Below are 16787 nucleotides of genomic sequence, written 5' to 3'. Positions count from 1 at the left end.
AGAGCCATTCACCACCTCGTGGGATATATACACAGGCTTATCCCCACCATAAAATGATTCATTAATTCTATCTCCAAATAATCTATCAGTCACGCCCTCTCTCCTCTCTCCCTGCCTGCTCTGAAAGCGTCATTTCTCATTCAGTTCCTCCAGCAAGTTCCCAACTGAAGCACTGGGCTCTGAATCTGCCTTCTTCCAACTCATCCTCCCACCCAAACTTCAGCCATTTCTAAAAGGTTAATCTGATAATGCAATCTCCCTGTAGAATATGTGTTAGCTTCCATCACACTCAAGACAAAATCCCAAGCCATGGGATGGGATGCCATTAACCCAGCATGCCAGTCTGACCCTTGCTCCCTCTCCCCAGGTCCACTCATCTCTTATCACCCTCCAACACACAGCTGTGTTCCAACCACCCCCAAGTCACGTGCAGGTCCCTGGACCTGACACCTTTCCTCCTTCCCTCTGCCATTCTTCACTTGGATACGTTGGCACTTGTGCTTTGGGATTCTCCTCTTGGCTTAGGGCTTCCTCTTTCAGAAATCTTTTCCCACTCTGCCCACGCTCATCCTGTGCATATCACTACACATATTATACTACACTGGAATCGTCTGTACTGTCCTAGAAATGGTCAGATATTGGCCACTTTTCCACCAGTTTCACCGACAGCAGAGAGATACAAAGTACCTGAAGGGAAAGAGAAAAAGCCTGAAGCAAACCAATCCAAGTATAATGTTTCCCTCAAGCTCCAGATTTCATATTAAAAACTTATGGCAGGGGAACAAAAAACCCACGTAGATATTGTATTCTACTCTCTTATGTATGATTATGTTGTTTATCAACACAAAAAATAATGCATGTCCAAATGTTCAATGAGACTGATGGTCCGTTCCAGAAAAATCTTCTGTTTTGTCCTGTTCACCTCTAACATATCACAATACTCGGGGTGGAGAAAAGCAATGGTTAAAGGAAAAAAAGAAAAGTTAAACAGAGCTACTCAAAGCTTTTTAGAAATTTCACGTCTACCCATATGAAGGGAAGTTTACCATTTCATTTAAAGAAAACTTTAAATCAAAATTACATAGTAAAAACATAGAAAATACAGCTCAAGGTAAACTCAGAGAAATCATACAGGGATATCTGATATCTTCCTTCATCGTCAAAAGTAGAAAAGGTTTTATTTAAGTAAAAGGTAGCATAAAATAAGGGTTGAAGATCTCATTTAAGACAGAATTTTGATAAAAAGGGTAAGAAAAGTAAAAGCTCTAAACAAATGAAGTTCATGTAGAAATATTGTTTAAAAGATATGGTTTATAACCATCTTCAGATGAAAAAGCAATAAATAAAAGTCAAGACCAGGTTTAATCAGAATCATGCTGTTTCCCTCTCCCCTCCTCCCACATCACAGACAAATCACACTCTTAAAAGGTAACTTCAGTTTTTATTGAATGAGGACTTTATTTTTTAACATTACAAACTAACTCTCCCTTTCTGTAAAGGTAGATCTTACACTCAAAGACCAATCTTCAAGCATTTTTCAAAAAAGAAACTGGGGGAGAAATCCATAGTTCATTAACAAGAAGATCCACAACTTCTTTTTACAGTAACGATGGGAGGAAACCAATACACTTCACAACCTACAGTGGTTCAAACCAAGTATCTAGAGCAGATTTTTAAATCTCATAAAGATGACATAAAGTGGACAATTATGAAAACTGTTCATAATACAGAATCAGGCTCTGACAGCATAGAACAAATACTTGCTTTGCATTGCACCTAAGAAGGCAACTTCATTAAGGTATGCCAGGACAGCAGCTTCCCCTGCTCCCAGCCTTTTGTGTATATCATTAAGGCAAGTCTACAAAGGACCAGGAAGGCACAGGGGCATAGCAGCTGACCGCAGGAAACCTATGTAACTTCCTGTAGTCTGACAGCTTTTAATGCAGACATCGGTGTGGCAAACTGTGTTTTGTCCTGTTTTTTTCTTTTTTTCCCCCAGCATCAATCTGCACCTAAAGCACAAGAGGTCACTTCAAGTCACTTCAATGGAATAAACAATTCCCATTCAACGCACTTCCAGTGAAAAGAGAAGCACCAGAAAGAATTAGAAGTAAAAATAAAGGAAAAGCCCTGTGGTTTAGACTTGTTAGATAAACAAACTAACTCTGCAAAGAATACCACAGTGTGTGGCTTGATTTGTGAAATTGTACCAATTGATTAGGACTCAACGTCTATTATTGTCAGATCATTGTGTAATTTCAACAACACAAACTTTTCTTAAAAACTGCACCATGATAACAGCTAGGGATATTTCAGTAATACAATAACGACTTAGTGGTGACCATTTACCTTTGGTCTTCTAGGATTTACGCTTGGGGATACTGTCAAATTTAAAAACAAAACAAAGCAATATAACCAATCACAAAAGCATGGTACTAGTTACTTCTTTAGTGAGAGTCAATAAAGTAATTTCATTCATATAGTTATTTTCTAAGATAACCATCTGCTCTGAAATACATGAAGGGACATACAGAGCAATCAATCAAACCTTGGTTCATTTCTTTCTGGTCATCTGAAATTAAGGGCTAGTTTAGATATCTAAACATTTCAGTAATCTGAGGGTGCCTGGATCAGCAGATGAAGCACAATGTAAATCTAATCCTTTGGAGTATCAGTGTGGGTACAGTGCCTACCACAACCCACATTTGTGAATGAAAACACTGTATTTCTTTTCATTCTACAGCCTCCTGATCACCTGTAGAAACTCACTCCCATTGTTCAGTGCCAAAGGGAGATACCTGTCCATAAGAAGATTAAAAAGGCTACCATAAAAATGAAAATACATAGGTCTATCCTATGTTATCTCAAGTTGGAAAATTGAGAGCCCACTTTTGATACAGAGTTGAAAGCTGAGTTATTATTATTATTAGTTTTAGAAAATGAGCTTTTGCAAGAAAGAAATAGAAAACTATGCCTAAGAAGGACAAACGTGGAGTACACAAGATGCACTGAAGTGACTGATTTGAAGTAGCCTACCAAGTACATTCAAACCACTTGGTACAGGACAGTCATCTCAACTAAGTCAATTCATTACAAACATCACTCCTGTCTAATCTGCCATAAAACTTCAGCTGCAAACTAGGACTGCTCTAGCTATGAAAGCAAAAATAGCCCCCGAAGTTAACTAGAAGCAACTTTTTGTGCATTATGAAAGCATTTTCTTAGAAGCAAAGAAAAAAAAATACTATGATTAAAAACAATGTTCTAATAAAGCATAGTGCCCACACGCAAAGGAAAAACATCCTATATAACCATAATCTGTGAGGCTTCCTTGAACATTAGCTGCTATCCTGGATGTAATTTTTCACACCATCTGGAAGACAAGCGTCTGACTTGGGGATCTTCAACAACGTGGTGTCAGGCAATCTCACAGACATCTCTGGCTCTTCACACCGCCTCTTAAAAAAGTTTCTGACAAGTTCAAGAAATGAAGGATGTAGAAAACTATTCTTTTCTTCCCATCAAAATCCATCTTTTTTAGTGGATTCTCCAGTGAGGCAAACTGAGACCACAACACAGTAAAATGAGGTATTGATACAGTAACTGTTCATCAGGACGTCTCTTTCCTTGCTTGAGTATCTGTGAGCATTATTGCTGCTGACCAAAGAATAGTTTATTAAACATCATCTCCTTTATTCTAAATCAGACCAAAGTTAACTTATTTCAATATTTCATCACCTACTGAAAACAAGCAGCACACAGCCAAAGGCTGCAGCCTTCTCCCCATGTTCCACCTCTTCCCTCTCTTCACCAAATAACCTCCTTAATAAACTTACATATACTGCTCAAAGCATTATATGAGTACTTTGTTGGTATTTCTGTTGGCGTGACATTGGTGAATAGTTCAGTGTCTTTCTGTATGTATTTGTGTGAGAAATTATGTTAAACTTCAAAATGCAAACCACAAACAGAAATCCAGGCAGGTGCCAACTTAAAGATTTCAGTATTATGACAATTTATACATACACCGATGTATTCAAAAGGGAAAAAACCTACTGAATCAGTTCTATGCAAAATACAGCTGAGTAAGAAGATGTGGAAGTTCCCCAGAAGATGCAAAGTTGTGGACTATAAAATATGTCCAAAGACATTTTGTTCTGGCTCATGAAACTTCCAATGATATTTAAAAAAAGAAACAGACATGGATAGGAAATCCAAAGCTGTGTCTGTCTACAGCTGCATGTTCTTATTTTTAAACTAATGGCTAACATTCATGGGGAAATAATAGACATTCAACATCTCAAATTCCTCTTTAGAATGTTTGCATAAACCAAGAGGCAGGTCTTTCTGGATATCAGATAAATTTATAGGTTTTACAAAAACATAACAAACTTACACCAAAACAAGACCAGTCTGGGTAAGTAAGTATATTATCTAGGCACCAAGAAAGGAGGACAGTCTCAGAAAAATAAGGGAGGTCTCAGTGTTTTGTCCAAAATTCCAGAAACTGCCCACTTACGGTACACAAACAACAGGGAGGTGTTGAAACATTTACCAGTGTCTTATGTTTTAACAATAAAATCAGTTCATATTTTAGGAACACAACATTACAGTCACAATGTAAATATAAGAACTCAAGGCCAAGGCTAGAACCAACTCAAATCATAAGCTACCATTGCCTGTTTCCTCCACCAAGAATTCAAGCTTGTCCAGTAATTTAGACTGTGGTTTCCCGACCAGTTTTGAGATTGGGTGCCGAGAACTGTCGCCTCATTCTCGGAGGTGTCACAAACTGGCTACAGTGGTTGGGTCTGTCAGTCTGCTTCTGACAAGAAGTGGCCACATTGCCCTCCACCTGAGCTCCAGTGTTATAATTACAGTAAGCTTGACGGTGCTGGTGCATGTGGCGTTTCGCCTGAAAAGTCTGCAGGTCAGCGGTGGGGTGGCCACTGTGGGAGGCGAGCACTTCTGAGGAAGCAGATGCCTGGCAGCGTGCACTTTTCGGTTGGCCGTTATTGAGAGAATTGCTTCTCCAGCGTAACTGAGGTGGCTGTTGTTGATTATTAATGTGCTGCTTGCTAACCTGAATGTGATCTTGACTTCGAGTGCCCTGAGGGCCCCATGGTAACTGGGGATCCTTAGAAGCTGCTCTAGTCCCCTTTTCTTGGTTCTCCGGCTTACTTCCTTTCCTTCCGTCTTCCTCTTTGGGAATCCTAAGCTCTATCACCTCATCTTCTGTGATGATGATGTGTGTCCCGGGACTCCACGAGTTTCTGTGTTTAGGGTTGCTCTTAAACGGAAACCGGGGCTTCCGGTTCTCTGGAGGGATGAAGCGATGAGGTACATTCTGCCGACGAAGCTGCTTTGTTATTTCCTGCTGCTGCAGGTTCTTGAACCGAATTTGCTCTTGCCTCATCCAACGCAGACGTCCACGTCTAAAAGCTGGGTCTCCATTCATCAGCTGGGAGACACGCTCTTCTTTCCCAAGGTCTCCGCTGTCACCTTTACTGACATCATTCTCAGGCTTGCTACTGCCACCAGCACCACCGGGTTCCTTTGATTTTTGGTTTCCTTGGGTTTTCTGTTCTGGAGACCCAATCAGCGGCAAGACTTTCTCCATTTTGAGCATTTTATTTCTTAAGACTTTTATCTCCTCATCTTTCATGTTATTTTGCTTTTTGACTTCTTGCAAAATATCTTCCAGCTTGTCTATGTGAACCTTGAGGTCGTCCACATCAGTCCCGCCTTTACTACTGGCCATCACGTCCTCAATCTTCTCATCCCCTACACCGACGGTGTCCCAGACATCCCTGGCCACTGCCCTCCAGGAGTCCCGCTCATTAGGATCTTTCTTCCCATACATGGCACAAAGCTCTTTCATCTTAACAATGGCCAAGGCTTCAATCTCCTGCCGACTATGCCGAAAATCATTGAGAGCAACCTCGTAGCATATCTCTTTCACAGCCTGAATCTTAAGATCTGAGATGGTGACCCACTTGGAATCTTTACTCAGGCGTCTTCTCTGGGGGATCTGATACATTTTTATTGGTTCCCGTTTCTTCCCACTGCTGGGGAGGCCGCATTTTTTAACAATGGTTTGCAGCTTGCTGGGAGGCAGCTTTTCTCTCAGAGAAGTAATCAGTTTCCAGCTCTCTTCGCAGGACCTCTTGTCAGAATCATCCCCGCTATCAGAATCCGCGTCCTTTGGAAAAACAAAATCAAAAATGGCCCCAAAATAACCAAAATTAAAATGCAAAAAGGAAACTCAAATTGAAGAAAAAGCAAGTAAAAAAGCCCTAATAAATTTAAAAATGAAACCAAAAAAGCTAAAAAAACAAAAACAAACAAACAAAAACCCCTAGATAATGTACAAATCTATTAAGACATATGCTTATGTAGATTATTATCAATATGAAGATTTGCTTGTTTTTTTTTCTAGTAACATTAATCCAAATTTCCACTTTGTGGCTTAAGTGATGGAACCTGCAATCAAATTTCTTAGGAGGGCTGAAACAGTGAGAAAGTCTCTCACTGTATGGTCACATGAAGTTATTAACAAAATGGTGTGAAATAACATCTCCGCTATCTCAAAAGAATGAACTAAAACCTTCAACCCATACATGCTAACACCCATGCAGCCACTTCCCCACATTTGCCTTGGTTATTGCTGTTGCTTCTTCCAGAAACTCTTTCCCCCATGAGTGAGCACAGATGCCATACAAGATGTGACGAGCAGGCGGATTAACAAAGGTTAGTAATGCTGGAGGATGCCACGTTTTGTTTAGCTTTACTAAAAAGAGCAGCCCTAGAAAAAAGTTAGGAGGTGAGAAAGTAGAAAAAGAAGCAGTCAAACAGGGATGTTAAAAATGCTAAGAATCCCTATTAGCAGACCATGAGAGATTCTTATCAACCAAATTGTTTTTTTGCTAGAAGGTAAGAGGGTTCTGAAACTAGCCTTTCCATGAGCACACATCAGATTTGCTACTTTCCTGTGTCATGACAAATTGATCTATTTCATTTGTACAATTAAAGTTTGTTATCCATACAATAAGGGCACATTAAAAAAAGGATCTTTATAGTGAGTTTGCTATTTTGTTTTCCACACACTTAAACCAATAAATACCTCATCTCCAAAATTTTAGGAAACAAATCTCCAGAACATAAACTAAGCTAGGAAAACATACTTTCATTTAAATATTATTGAAAATTGCCAAAGTAATATTTTAATAAATACAACCTAGAGATCTGTTGTTTCATCTATGAAAACCTATGGTGTTTCTAGTTTTTTGAGGAATATTACTTTAAGTTGACAACTCTCGTTATCAACATGTAAAACACAAAGATTATATTCTGCTTGTGGATGCTATTTAAAACATTATCTCCAACTCTCTGTCTTTCCAGCTGTTTTTGCACCATTACCTCTTTTTCAAACAACTTTACTTAGGCTTAAAACAGCAGTCTGACTTTACAACTAAGCAATTTCATGGCTATTTGGATAATAACCAATTATTTTTAACAAACACAAGCAAATCTTGGTAACATTTTCTAAATGAAAGCTGGGTTGGATTTAGAACTCCCTATGACATACAAGATTAAGGAGGGCTCTCTATTCAGGAGATGAAAGTTACCGGGAAAAGAAATTACTCACTAAAAGGGTAGTTCAAGGTAGTCTAGTAAATGAAATGTTCTTACTTAACAGTATCTTTGACTTGGCTATGGTTACCATAATCATCTCTAGGAAAGGTTTAGAAAAAAAAAAAAGAATTGAAACTGATAAATAGTATCTTGTTTTATAGACCAAAGACTTCTATGTCTGTATGTACAGTTACTTTCTAGGAAATGAAAAAATAAACCCTAACAATAATACCAATAATTTGGCCCCTGAATTTGGAGACATTACTACTGATCTGTATTATTGACATTTGCCTATAAATGAATACTAAACCATTTATAATACCTACCTATTTGAAAATTTAGCAACAAAAAACTATAGATAAAGCTAAATTTACAGACTCTATGCTATTTTTTCCTTTTCCATTTTAGTTTAAAAATCTTAAGTAATAAAATCTAATCTTAAGTGATAAAGGATGACATTAATAAACATTAGAGAAAAAAAGTATGTCTGACGTCTAAAAAGGTTTTCTTGTATACATGCAAAAACTGAGTTATATAGAACACAAATTCGCTCTGATTCTTTCTATATAATTAACTATCAGTTTTTTCCTCTGGGCTTCTTTTATTTTCCTTTAAAAATTGCCTAATGATGAAATGAATACCTAATTAAGGAAATAAAAATTCTAATCATTACTTTAATATCATATTTAAGAGACAAAAGTTACGCCTTTAAACTCTAAAATAAAACATAATTAAACGAGTTTACATAAATTCAAAAGAACTAAATTAAATCAAGTGGCCATAATTTTCTTTCTTTTTATAATACTGATCATATTGCCTCTGTAGAATATGTTCTCTTTAAAGCTCAAACATATCACCCCTATCACTTATTACTGGCCACAATGTTGAAAACTCTTGCAAAACTTATGTGCCAAGATTCAAATCCTCTCTCATGTCAAAAAAAAAAAAAAAAGATTTTAAGATATTTAGATTCATTTATTACAGGGCTGGAAAAACTACTCAGATCTGTCCAACTCACATGTCACTAAATGATCCTTCTGTTTTGACTAAATACCAAATGCAAAGTAGGCCTCCTGAAGAGACTCTGCCTGAAGACTATGAAAATAAAGGAGAGAAGATTCCCAAAACATGTGTCAAAGAGCAAGCATAGAAAGGATCAGGCATACAATCAAGCACTAACTAAGAAAGAATGTTCAGCAACGTAACAATAGGACACAGTGGGGGAATTATTGTAATAAAAAACTCATGAGCCTGAATTTCATTTTTTGTAATGCTGTTATTATGCAAAAATAATCACATACAATAAATAATTAACATTTACTGAATATTAAGTCCTTTGTATCCTCTCAGTGTTTATCCATAGGGTGCATTTAAAACATATCTGTTGGTTGACTGATATAGGGTCATAAAAATACATTTTTAATTCAGTACTGTTAATGGCTAAATATTCCTCAGGCTGAAGTGTTAGAAATCAACTCCTTTTGAGGACGAGAAATTTAAGTGGAACAGACAGTTGGACTTATGAGAGGAAAGAACCCCCTTGCTTTAAGGAGCTGCTCTTAAAATCCTAGACTGCCTTCAGATACAGAGCAATTGACAATCAGAACCTGATTAGTTGCAAACTAAGTATGTCCTCTGGAAACTAAATGTGTCCTGGAGCCATCTGGTTTGATGTGAAATTCACTCAGTCGTGTCAGACTCTTTTCAATCCCGTGGACTGTAGCCCGCCAGGCTCCGACAATGGAATTCTCCAGGCAAGAATACTGGAGTGGGTAGCCAGCCGTTCCCTTCTCCAGGGGGATCTTCCTGACCCAGGGATTGAACTCAGGTCTTCTGCATTGCAGGCATATCTTTAACTATCTGAATTTACTTCCTGTTTATTAATAGTCACTGTCTTTATTTCAGAGCACAGATGATCACCAGCCATCACTATTCTTTTACATCTGGATAGTGACTCAAATGGTCCTAGCAGCATTGGCATCACCTGGGAGCTTCTTAGAAATGCAGAATCTCAGGTCCTACCCTAGACCTACAGGATCAGCATCAGCATTTGACAAGACTCCCAAGATGTTGAGAAGCACTGCTCTACTGGACAGAACACCGAAGCAAGCCAGAAGACTCAGGTTTAAGCCTCAGACCCATCAGTGAAGAATGGGCAAGCTAGCATTTTTTTAGACTTGGCTTCCTCAACTATAAACCAGAGGAAATATTTGTCACTTTATTTACATATAGCAACCAAAGAGGGTTATTTTGGAAATCAGAAAAATGATGGATGTTAAAACTCGCTGTAAATTATAAAGCTGTACACAAATACAAGATACTACTGTTAAAAAATGAATACAGCTTAATTATACCTGTGTTCATTTGATCTCTTGCAGACCATCAGAGGCATGCTATTAGATATACTACATTATCGAGATAAAAGGCTCCTTCATGTGTCACAAAGTTTTCAAGCCCTTAATCACACTGTAGTTGAATCTTTGTGTTTTCATTACAAACTAAATGCCAACGAGGCCTCCTAAAGAGACTCTATTACACTGCTATTATCTTGCCCCAAACACTTGATTTATTCTTGCAATCCATTCTTTTTTGGGCTTTACTATAACTTCCAAGATAACAAACTAACTGACTTAACGCACTGCCAAGCGTGAGAATCGAGCTGCCCTGGAAAAGACTGCTTTTGCACAAGTCCTTGGCTTTTCTGATTAATTTAGCAACAGCCTCTCTTTTTCAAAGCACAGCACAGCTGTAAGGCTATGGTTTACACACTGTAGTTTACACTTGGTATTCTATATGCTGTATTTTATGCTAGGGGAAGAAACCAGTATCCCAGCTTTCTCACTAATGCCTCCTTAACCAGTTCCCCCTTTCTTCCTAATACCCCCAAGAAGTCCATCAATCTTAAAAAATGAAAAATTCCTAAACTGGATCCACAGTATCCAAAGGTTGTTATGCCTTTTTCTCAATAATATATACCAGATGAATGCCTAGAAGCTTCCTATAACCAGGGCTTTGTAATCTAAAACTGGATGGCTTGAAACATGAAAATCTAACTAACGGATAAACTTATTTATTCATGCGATTCAATTTCTATAAAACCTAGAAAATCAATTAACATCATAAAATGCTATTGCCATTAGCAACACAAGCTGCAACCTGAAACTGATTTCTCAGCTACTCACACAAATGCTTTCTCAACCCAGAGAAACCAGACTTCCCTCTCCTCTTGGAGTTGGTTGGGCAGCCCCTACTTCCACTGTCACCCCACATGCCACGGAGACCCTTACTGAGAATTCAGACTCCATGCAGGGAACAGAAAAGGATTAACACATGCAACTGTGCAGCAACACTTTTAGACACAGTTTAACTTACAAAAAAAAAAGTCCACCCAGCATAAGAACAATCCCCAAGTCAGCCCAAGAGCAGAGAATTAGTACTATCAGGTGATCAGAAACAAAACCAAGGCAAACACCCATCAAATTCAATATTCAGAGTAATTATTATTGAGAGAGTCACCACTGGTGCATATTCTAAAACCACTATCAAGAGGCCAAGGCTACCAGAAAAGCTCTCAGTATTTCCTCAAAAAGCACTTGGTTTTGATAGAAGATGTGACTTTAAGACATAGAGGCACAGAAGTAGTACCTTTAAGGACAGTATTTCAGGCTAAGGCTACCAGGGGATGGAAAGTCCTTCTCCATGAAGGACATGAGACAAGAGCGCATGGTGTCAGTGACAGCGGGAGAAGCAACGGGCAAGTGCTCGTCTGTGGGATGGGGAAGGTGGGACATGAGAGCAAGCTGCCCTTCCCTAACGGAGGATGCAGGATGGGCTCCTACCAGTCTCTGCTGCTCCAAGAGAAGATCTGCTTCTTCCTTCTCCTTTTTGTATAGGATCTCCATTTCCTGTAGCCTAGAAGGAAAAGAAGAGCAAGAGAGAAAAGAAACTGTAAAATCATGGAGCTGTTTCAGGAATTCTACTAAACACCAAAAAGAAGTACGAGTCATGTGGGCTACATCACATCTGTACATTACCTTTTTTCCATCTCCTGTTTCATATCAATTCCTTGTTTTTCCAGAAGCTCTCTCTGGGCAAACGTCCAGTCCACAGGCTCAGAGGGGGTTTCAGCAGAAGGAGTCTTTTCCCGCTCAGCCCGTGCTTGCTCCGGGTGGTTAAAACGGAACACGTGGTTTTTACCCATGATGATACGGTTTCCTAGCACAAAACAGAAATAGGGTTAAGAAATCACTTTTTAAATGTACTGTATCTTGGTTAATAGCCTCACCCTCCCTAAAGCAAAAAGCAGTTTCTGGAGTTTTACAAGAACATAAATCCTAATGTTATCACTTCAACCTGAGACAAAGAGTTAAAAATTAAAAAGTTGTTTGTGCAAGCCATGTGCTCTGAAGACTTCAAGCCTCTTCCAGTCTCACCTGAGCGCAGCTGAACAGGCTGGGTCACCCTCTTGCCATTTACGTAGGTTTCTGAACGTTCACAGGGCTCCAGAGTCACAATAACTAAGAGGAAGGCAAACTAATGTTAGCATCACAGACCATGGGAAGAAAACAATGGGAAGCAGTTGAGGACTCAAGGTGACTAGCATAGATTTCTGCAACCAATCAATTGGCTCAGTGTCTATATAACAGTTCACTTTAAGGCACCAGGACCAGGGCTATGGCTCAGATGGAAACATACTTAAATTCACTTAAGAATTTGATAAACTTCAGAAGAAGACAGGAAATGTTAGTTTCAGTGATATCTGGACAGTTCAGTATATAAAAATGAAAACCATCAGAAATCTTAAGTATGAGATATAGGTAATAATCAGAAAATTATGATCAAAAGCTAATATTTTTTCTTTTTTTAAAAAAAATATTTTATTTATTTGGCTGTGGCGGGGTCTTAGCTGCAGCATGTGAGATCTAGTTCCCTGACCAGGGATGGAACCTGAGCCCCCACATAGGGAGTGTGGAGTCCCAGTCAGTGGACCACCAGTTGTTGCTGTTGTTGTTCAGCTGCTAAGTCCTGTCTGACTCTTTGCGACCCCATGAACTGCAGCATGCCAGGCTTCTCTGTCCAACACTATGTCCCTGAGTTTCTGCAAACTCATGTCCACTGAGTCAGTGATTCCATCCAACCATCTCATTCTCTGTCACCCCCTTCTCTTCTTGCCTTCAATTTTTCCCAGCATCAGGGAAGAAATTTTTTCCCTGTACCACCAGGGAAGGCTAATATTTTGATTGCTGTTGTTTTTGTTCAGTCATTAAGTCATATCTGACTCTTTTGCAAACCCATGGACTGCAGCCTGCCAGGCTCCATGGGATTTCCTAGGCAAGAATACTGGAGTGGGTTGCCATTTCCTTCTCCAAGGAATCTTTCCGACCCAGGGATCAAACCCATGTCTCCTGCATTGGCAGGTAGGTTCTTTACTGCTGAGCCACCTGGGAAGCCCAATATTTTGATTAGCAAGGAATAAATTATATAGCACAAAAACACACTATTAGCTTGTGGTTTCATTAATAACCTGGGCAAAAATCAAGATTGACTTTTTCTTCCCTTTTAGGTATAAATAAATTGTACTGAATCAAGACTAAAGGCCCTTCAAATCTCCCACTACCCAGGATATCTGTTCCCTTCTTACTCGTCTATTAAATAATTAAGATTCAAGACCAAGCCTAATTGCCTATGTCCTACTCAATTCTTGACGGTAACTAAAGTGCTGCTTTTGTCCAGGCTTTTTTCATGTAAAGTAGCTATGTTCATGCCTGCATTCATAAGCAGCCCAGGTCCCCCCATTTTCAAATATTAGATTGTATAAGAAAGTATCACTGAAAGAGACAGGGAATACCATGTCTTGGGGATTTCTCATAATATAGAATGAAAAGGTTGCTGGAAAAGCTGAGCCGAGAACTCTCACCATCCCCGCTGTTGTTCCTCTCGCTCCGGAAGATACAATGCTCTTCTTTAATATGAGCCCCACTCAGCACGATGTCCTGGCGCCGCTCAGCATCTGCTTGGCCAACCCTGAACACAAGGCAAAGTGTTTCCCAGGGAAATTCAGACACAGAAAGCACCACAAACAATGAGCCTCTTTCTCCCAAAGAATATTCTTTGGTATGTACAAAAAAGGTACTGCTTTTTTTTTTTTTAATCAGAGGCTTTGAACTGCAAACTCTATTTTCATATGTGATCAACCTCCCTACATGAGAAAAAAAAATGAAGAGGCACATACACCAAATAACTTAGAGAGCATCATAAAAAGATACCAGTAAATTAATCTCCTTAAAGAATTCATATATGATGTTAGGAGGATAAATTTTACTTAGTCTTCTAAAACTACACATGCTAATTGATTCAGCTGGTTAAAACACTGATTTGAAAAGAGTACAGAGGACAGTTTTTAACTATTACAGATGAGAAAAACAGCAAATTAATAAAAGAAGTTTTTTACCAAACAACTTCCCTTTAGCTATGCAATCATCCTAAGAGAAAAGAAAGCACTGAGTGACCAAAAGAAGAAACAAATGTACCTTGTAATTCCATCTTTGATGTAATAAAGCAGGCACTCGGACATTAGAGGGTCCTCATTGAGGTTAACAAGATGTGGTGTCTGAAAAAGGTTAGAGATGATCAGCATGGAGCAAGCACCACTGAGAGGGCTGCAAGAGTGATAGGGGCACAGAGGAGGCTGGAGGGCTCCTTAGATTACCAGAGTGCCTAGAAGCAGGACTTCCTTCATTCTTAGTTGCAATTCCATGATAAACAGAGAATAACTCTCTTCAGGCCTTTTCAAACCACACTAATGCATTCTATTTAAAAACATGAGCTCTGGGATAAAGAACAATATCCCATTCTTAATAAGGTCAAAGCATGGAGAATACAATAGAAAAATCAGAACAGGCTGATTCTCTGGGGAGGCGGGGGACATCATTTTTTACAACACTTCAAGAGTGTTCAAAATTCTTGAAGAGCAGCAGAATTTGCCACTCCTAATATTCCACTTTGACATACTGATTATTTTGAGTTGTTACACAATAGCACAGGCAGGGAGAGGCTTCCTCTGAATCCCCTTTCCTGCCTAAACACATATTGTCCAAAAGGAACTTAGAAATCCCCTCCTGGAGTCTTAACAACCAGGAGAGAAAAGTAGAAGTTGACACCACACCAAACAAACTTTATCATATCTCCCATCTACTCTTCAAAGGGCCCCTTCATCTTTTCCTAAAAGCCAATTACCCTCCCTTGAGAGGCCTGCCTCCCTGTCCCTTTCCCTATTAAAATGGCATTTAAACCAGAATTCTAAATCATCTTGGGGAGTTACTCATTTTTCCATGGGGTTCTCCCATGTATACATGAGGTACACATGTTTAAATAAACTTTTCTTTCCTCTGGTTAATCTTTTATTCTCATTCAAGAATTCAGAAGGGTAGAGGAAAAATTATTTTTCATCCCCTACAACAGCCAAGAAATATATAATTTTTCATTTACATCATAAAAATGTTCCCATGTCTCCTATCATCTCCCTCTATAATTTTTTATCAGTTCTTCCATGGTCCCAGTTATTGTCTTTAGTTTGTCAGTCTTTATCTTAAAGAAGAAATTAAAATTATTGATACTCAATAACATACTGATTAAAATTATTGATACTCAATTAAAATTATTGATACTCTTCGTCTAACTCACGTTTCTAAAATCTTTTAAAAACCAACCTTCTTTATCTTAAACAAGAATTAAAAATTACTGACATTCAATAACACATCTTATAAAAATCCTCTTCATCTAACTCTTAATGTTTCTAAAATCTTTTAAAAACCAACCTTTTTTGGTGAAAATACCCCACTGGGATCCAAAAATAAGTCACATGGTCTTGGGGTCAAAATCTACTCAAGATACAGTGCCAGCAAATGTGGAAAAACGAAAGGAGAGTCAGATGAGCAGGTTAAGAAAAGGGAGTGCAAAAGATCATTTAAAAGAAATTTAGGAAAACCTCTACATCTTTCCAACTAACATGTCTCTATAGCTGGTTTGAGAAAGTCAAAGCCCTCTTGGGCAGCATTCTTTAAAACCCAGCATGGCACTGGCCTAAGGAAATCAGAACCTCAAGAACAGGTTTTCATTTTTTCTCTTGCCTGAAGAGTAGTTTCTCCTAGTTCTTTTGAGATATGAATGACAAAGTCTACATATATTTAAGTTGCACAATGTGATTGTAAAAGGTGTCAATTTGATACATATATGTGCAAGGATTACCAATCAAGTTAATACATCAGGAACAGGTTCTAAAACTGAATTTGGATGTGGTTAGCGGTATCCCTTTCTTTCCTGAAGAAGTCTAGAAAGTTAAAGCAAGTAAGAAAATGCTCTGGAAACAGATATCTCAGTTTGGAATTCTGTGCTGTTTATAACACAGTACTTATTCAAGTTATTTAAGTTGTTATAAAAATTTTCCTCACTGTTCTTAACACTAAAAGATGTTAAAAAATAACTTTAGATATATGCAAAGGCACAATCTAAATTTTATTAAGCCTATAACTGCTAAAAACTCTAAAATCACAAATAATGTATCTGAATAAAATAGTGTCTTACTGAAGGAAAAATTATTAAATTGTGAAAATCACTCACCTTTGGCAATATAAACATATAAAATACTGTTACTATTGTTCCAGGTGTATAGCACATATCTAAAATGTCTTTAAATCAATCTTCTTTGATGAAAATAATACAGCAGAACTTATTTAAAAAAAAGAAAAACCTAACCAAAAATATCCTAACAAAAACCACAGGAGTATCTCATATCAAATAAAATAAAAGTACCAACTGAAAACTCTATACCCCATTGTTCTAGGCTAACCTAGAAAGACCACCATCAGACCCTTGCATGAAGAAGTTTAAGTATCCAGTAGCCAATGTGAAGTCATTTGAAATGAAAGACCATTTGTTATTAGTATAATTTTATGCTTTGTACACCAGTATATGTTCTATTATTATTATATAAATAAGCACACAAAATAACCATTTCATAATAGCTTCCCAGTGTCTATTAATAACTAAGAAGCAACTTACTAAAAAAAAGCTTGTTTTTCTAATTAACTAAATTTACTACTTAACAACTATGATTACATAAGTAAGTAGGAGGGTAACTACTGGAGTCATTC

The 16787-nt window shown here is 38.1% G+C and overlaps 1 protein-coding gene across 30 annotated transcripts in view; it reads right to left on the bottom strand.

Moving 5' to 3' along the window:
• The window catches only part of KIF1B (kinesin family member 1B), a 169969-nt gene that overhangs the window by 73196 nt on the left and 79986 nt on the right, over positions 1 to 16787 (bottom strand). For 29 of the 30 annotated variants that reach the window (XM_081489381.1, XM_081489383.1, XM_081489389.1 and 26 more), the window contains 5 exons: positions 14166 to 14245; positions 13553 to 13659; positions 12069 to 12152; positions 11670 to 11850; positions 11475 to 11547 (listed from right to left, as the gene is read on the bottom strand). In XM_081489381.1, the coding sequence (XP_081345507.1) occupies positions 11475 to 11547; positions 11670 to 11850; positions 12069 to 12152; positions 13553 to 13659; positions 14166 to 14245 (525 nt within the window). Of the gene's footprint in view, positions 1 to 1421; positions 6203 to 11474; positions 11548 to 11669; positions 11851 to 12068; positions 12153 to 13552; positions 13660 to 14165; positions 14246 to 16787 lie in introns of those variants that run through there. The other variant, XM_081489412.1, reaches the window with a different exon arrangement.

This window comes from Giraffa tippelskirchi, chromosome 5, assembly GCF_054371585.1.
Source record: "Giraffa tippelskirchi isolate mGirTip1 chromosome 5, T2T-mGirTip1v1.2.pri, whole genome shotgun sequence".
Lineage (NCBI taxonomy): Eukaryota > Metazoa > Chordata > Mammalia > Artiodactyla > Giraffidae > Giraffa > Giraffa tippelskirchi.
The sequence above is the reverse complement of the archived record's forward strand: the minus strand, read 5'-3'. Positions and strand labels throughout refer to the sequence as shown.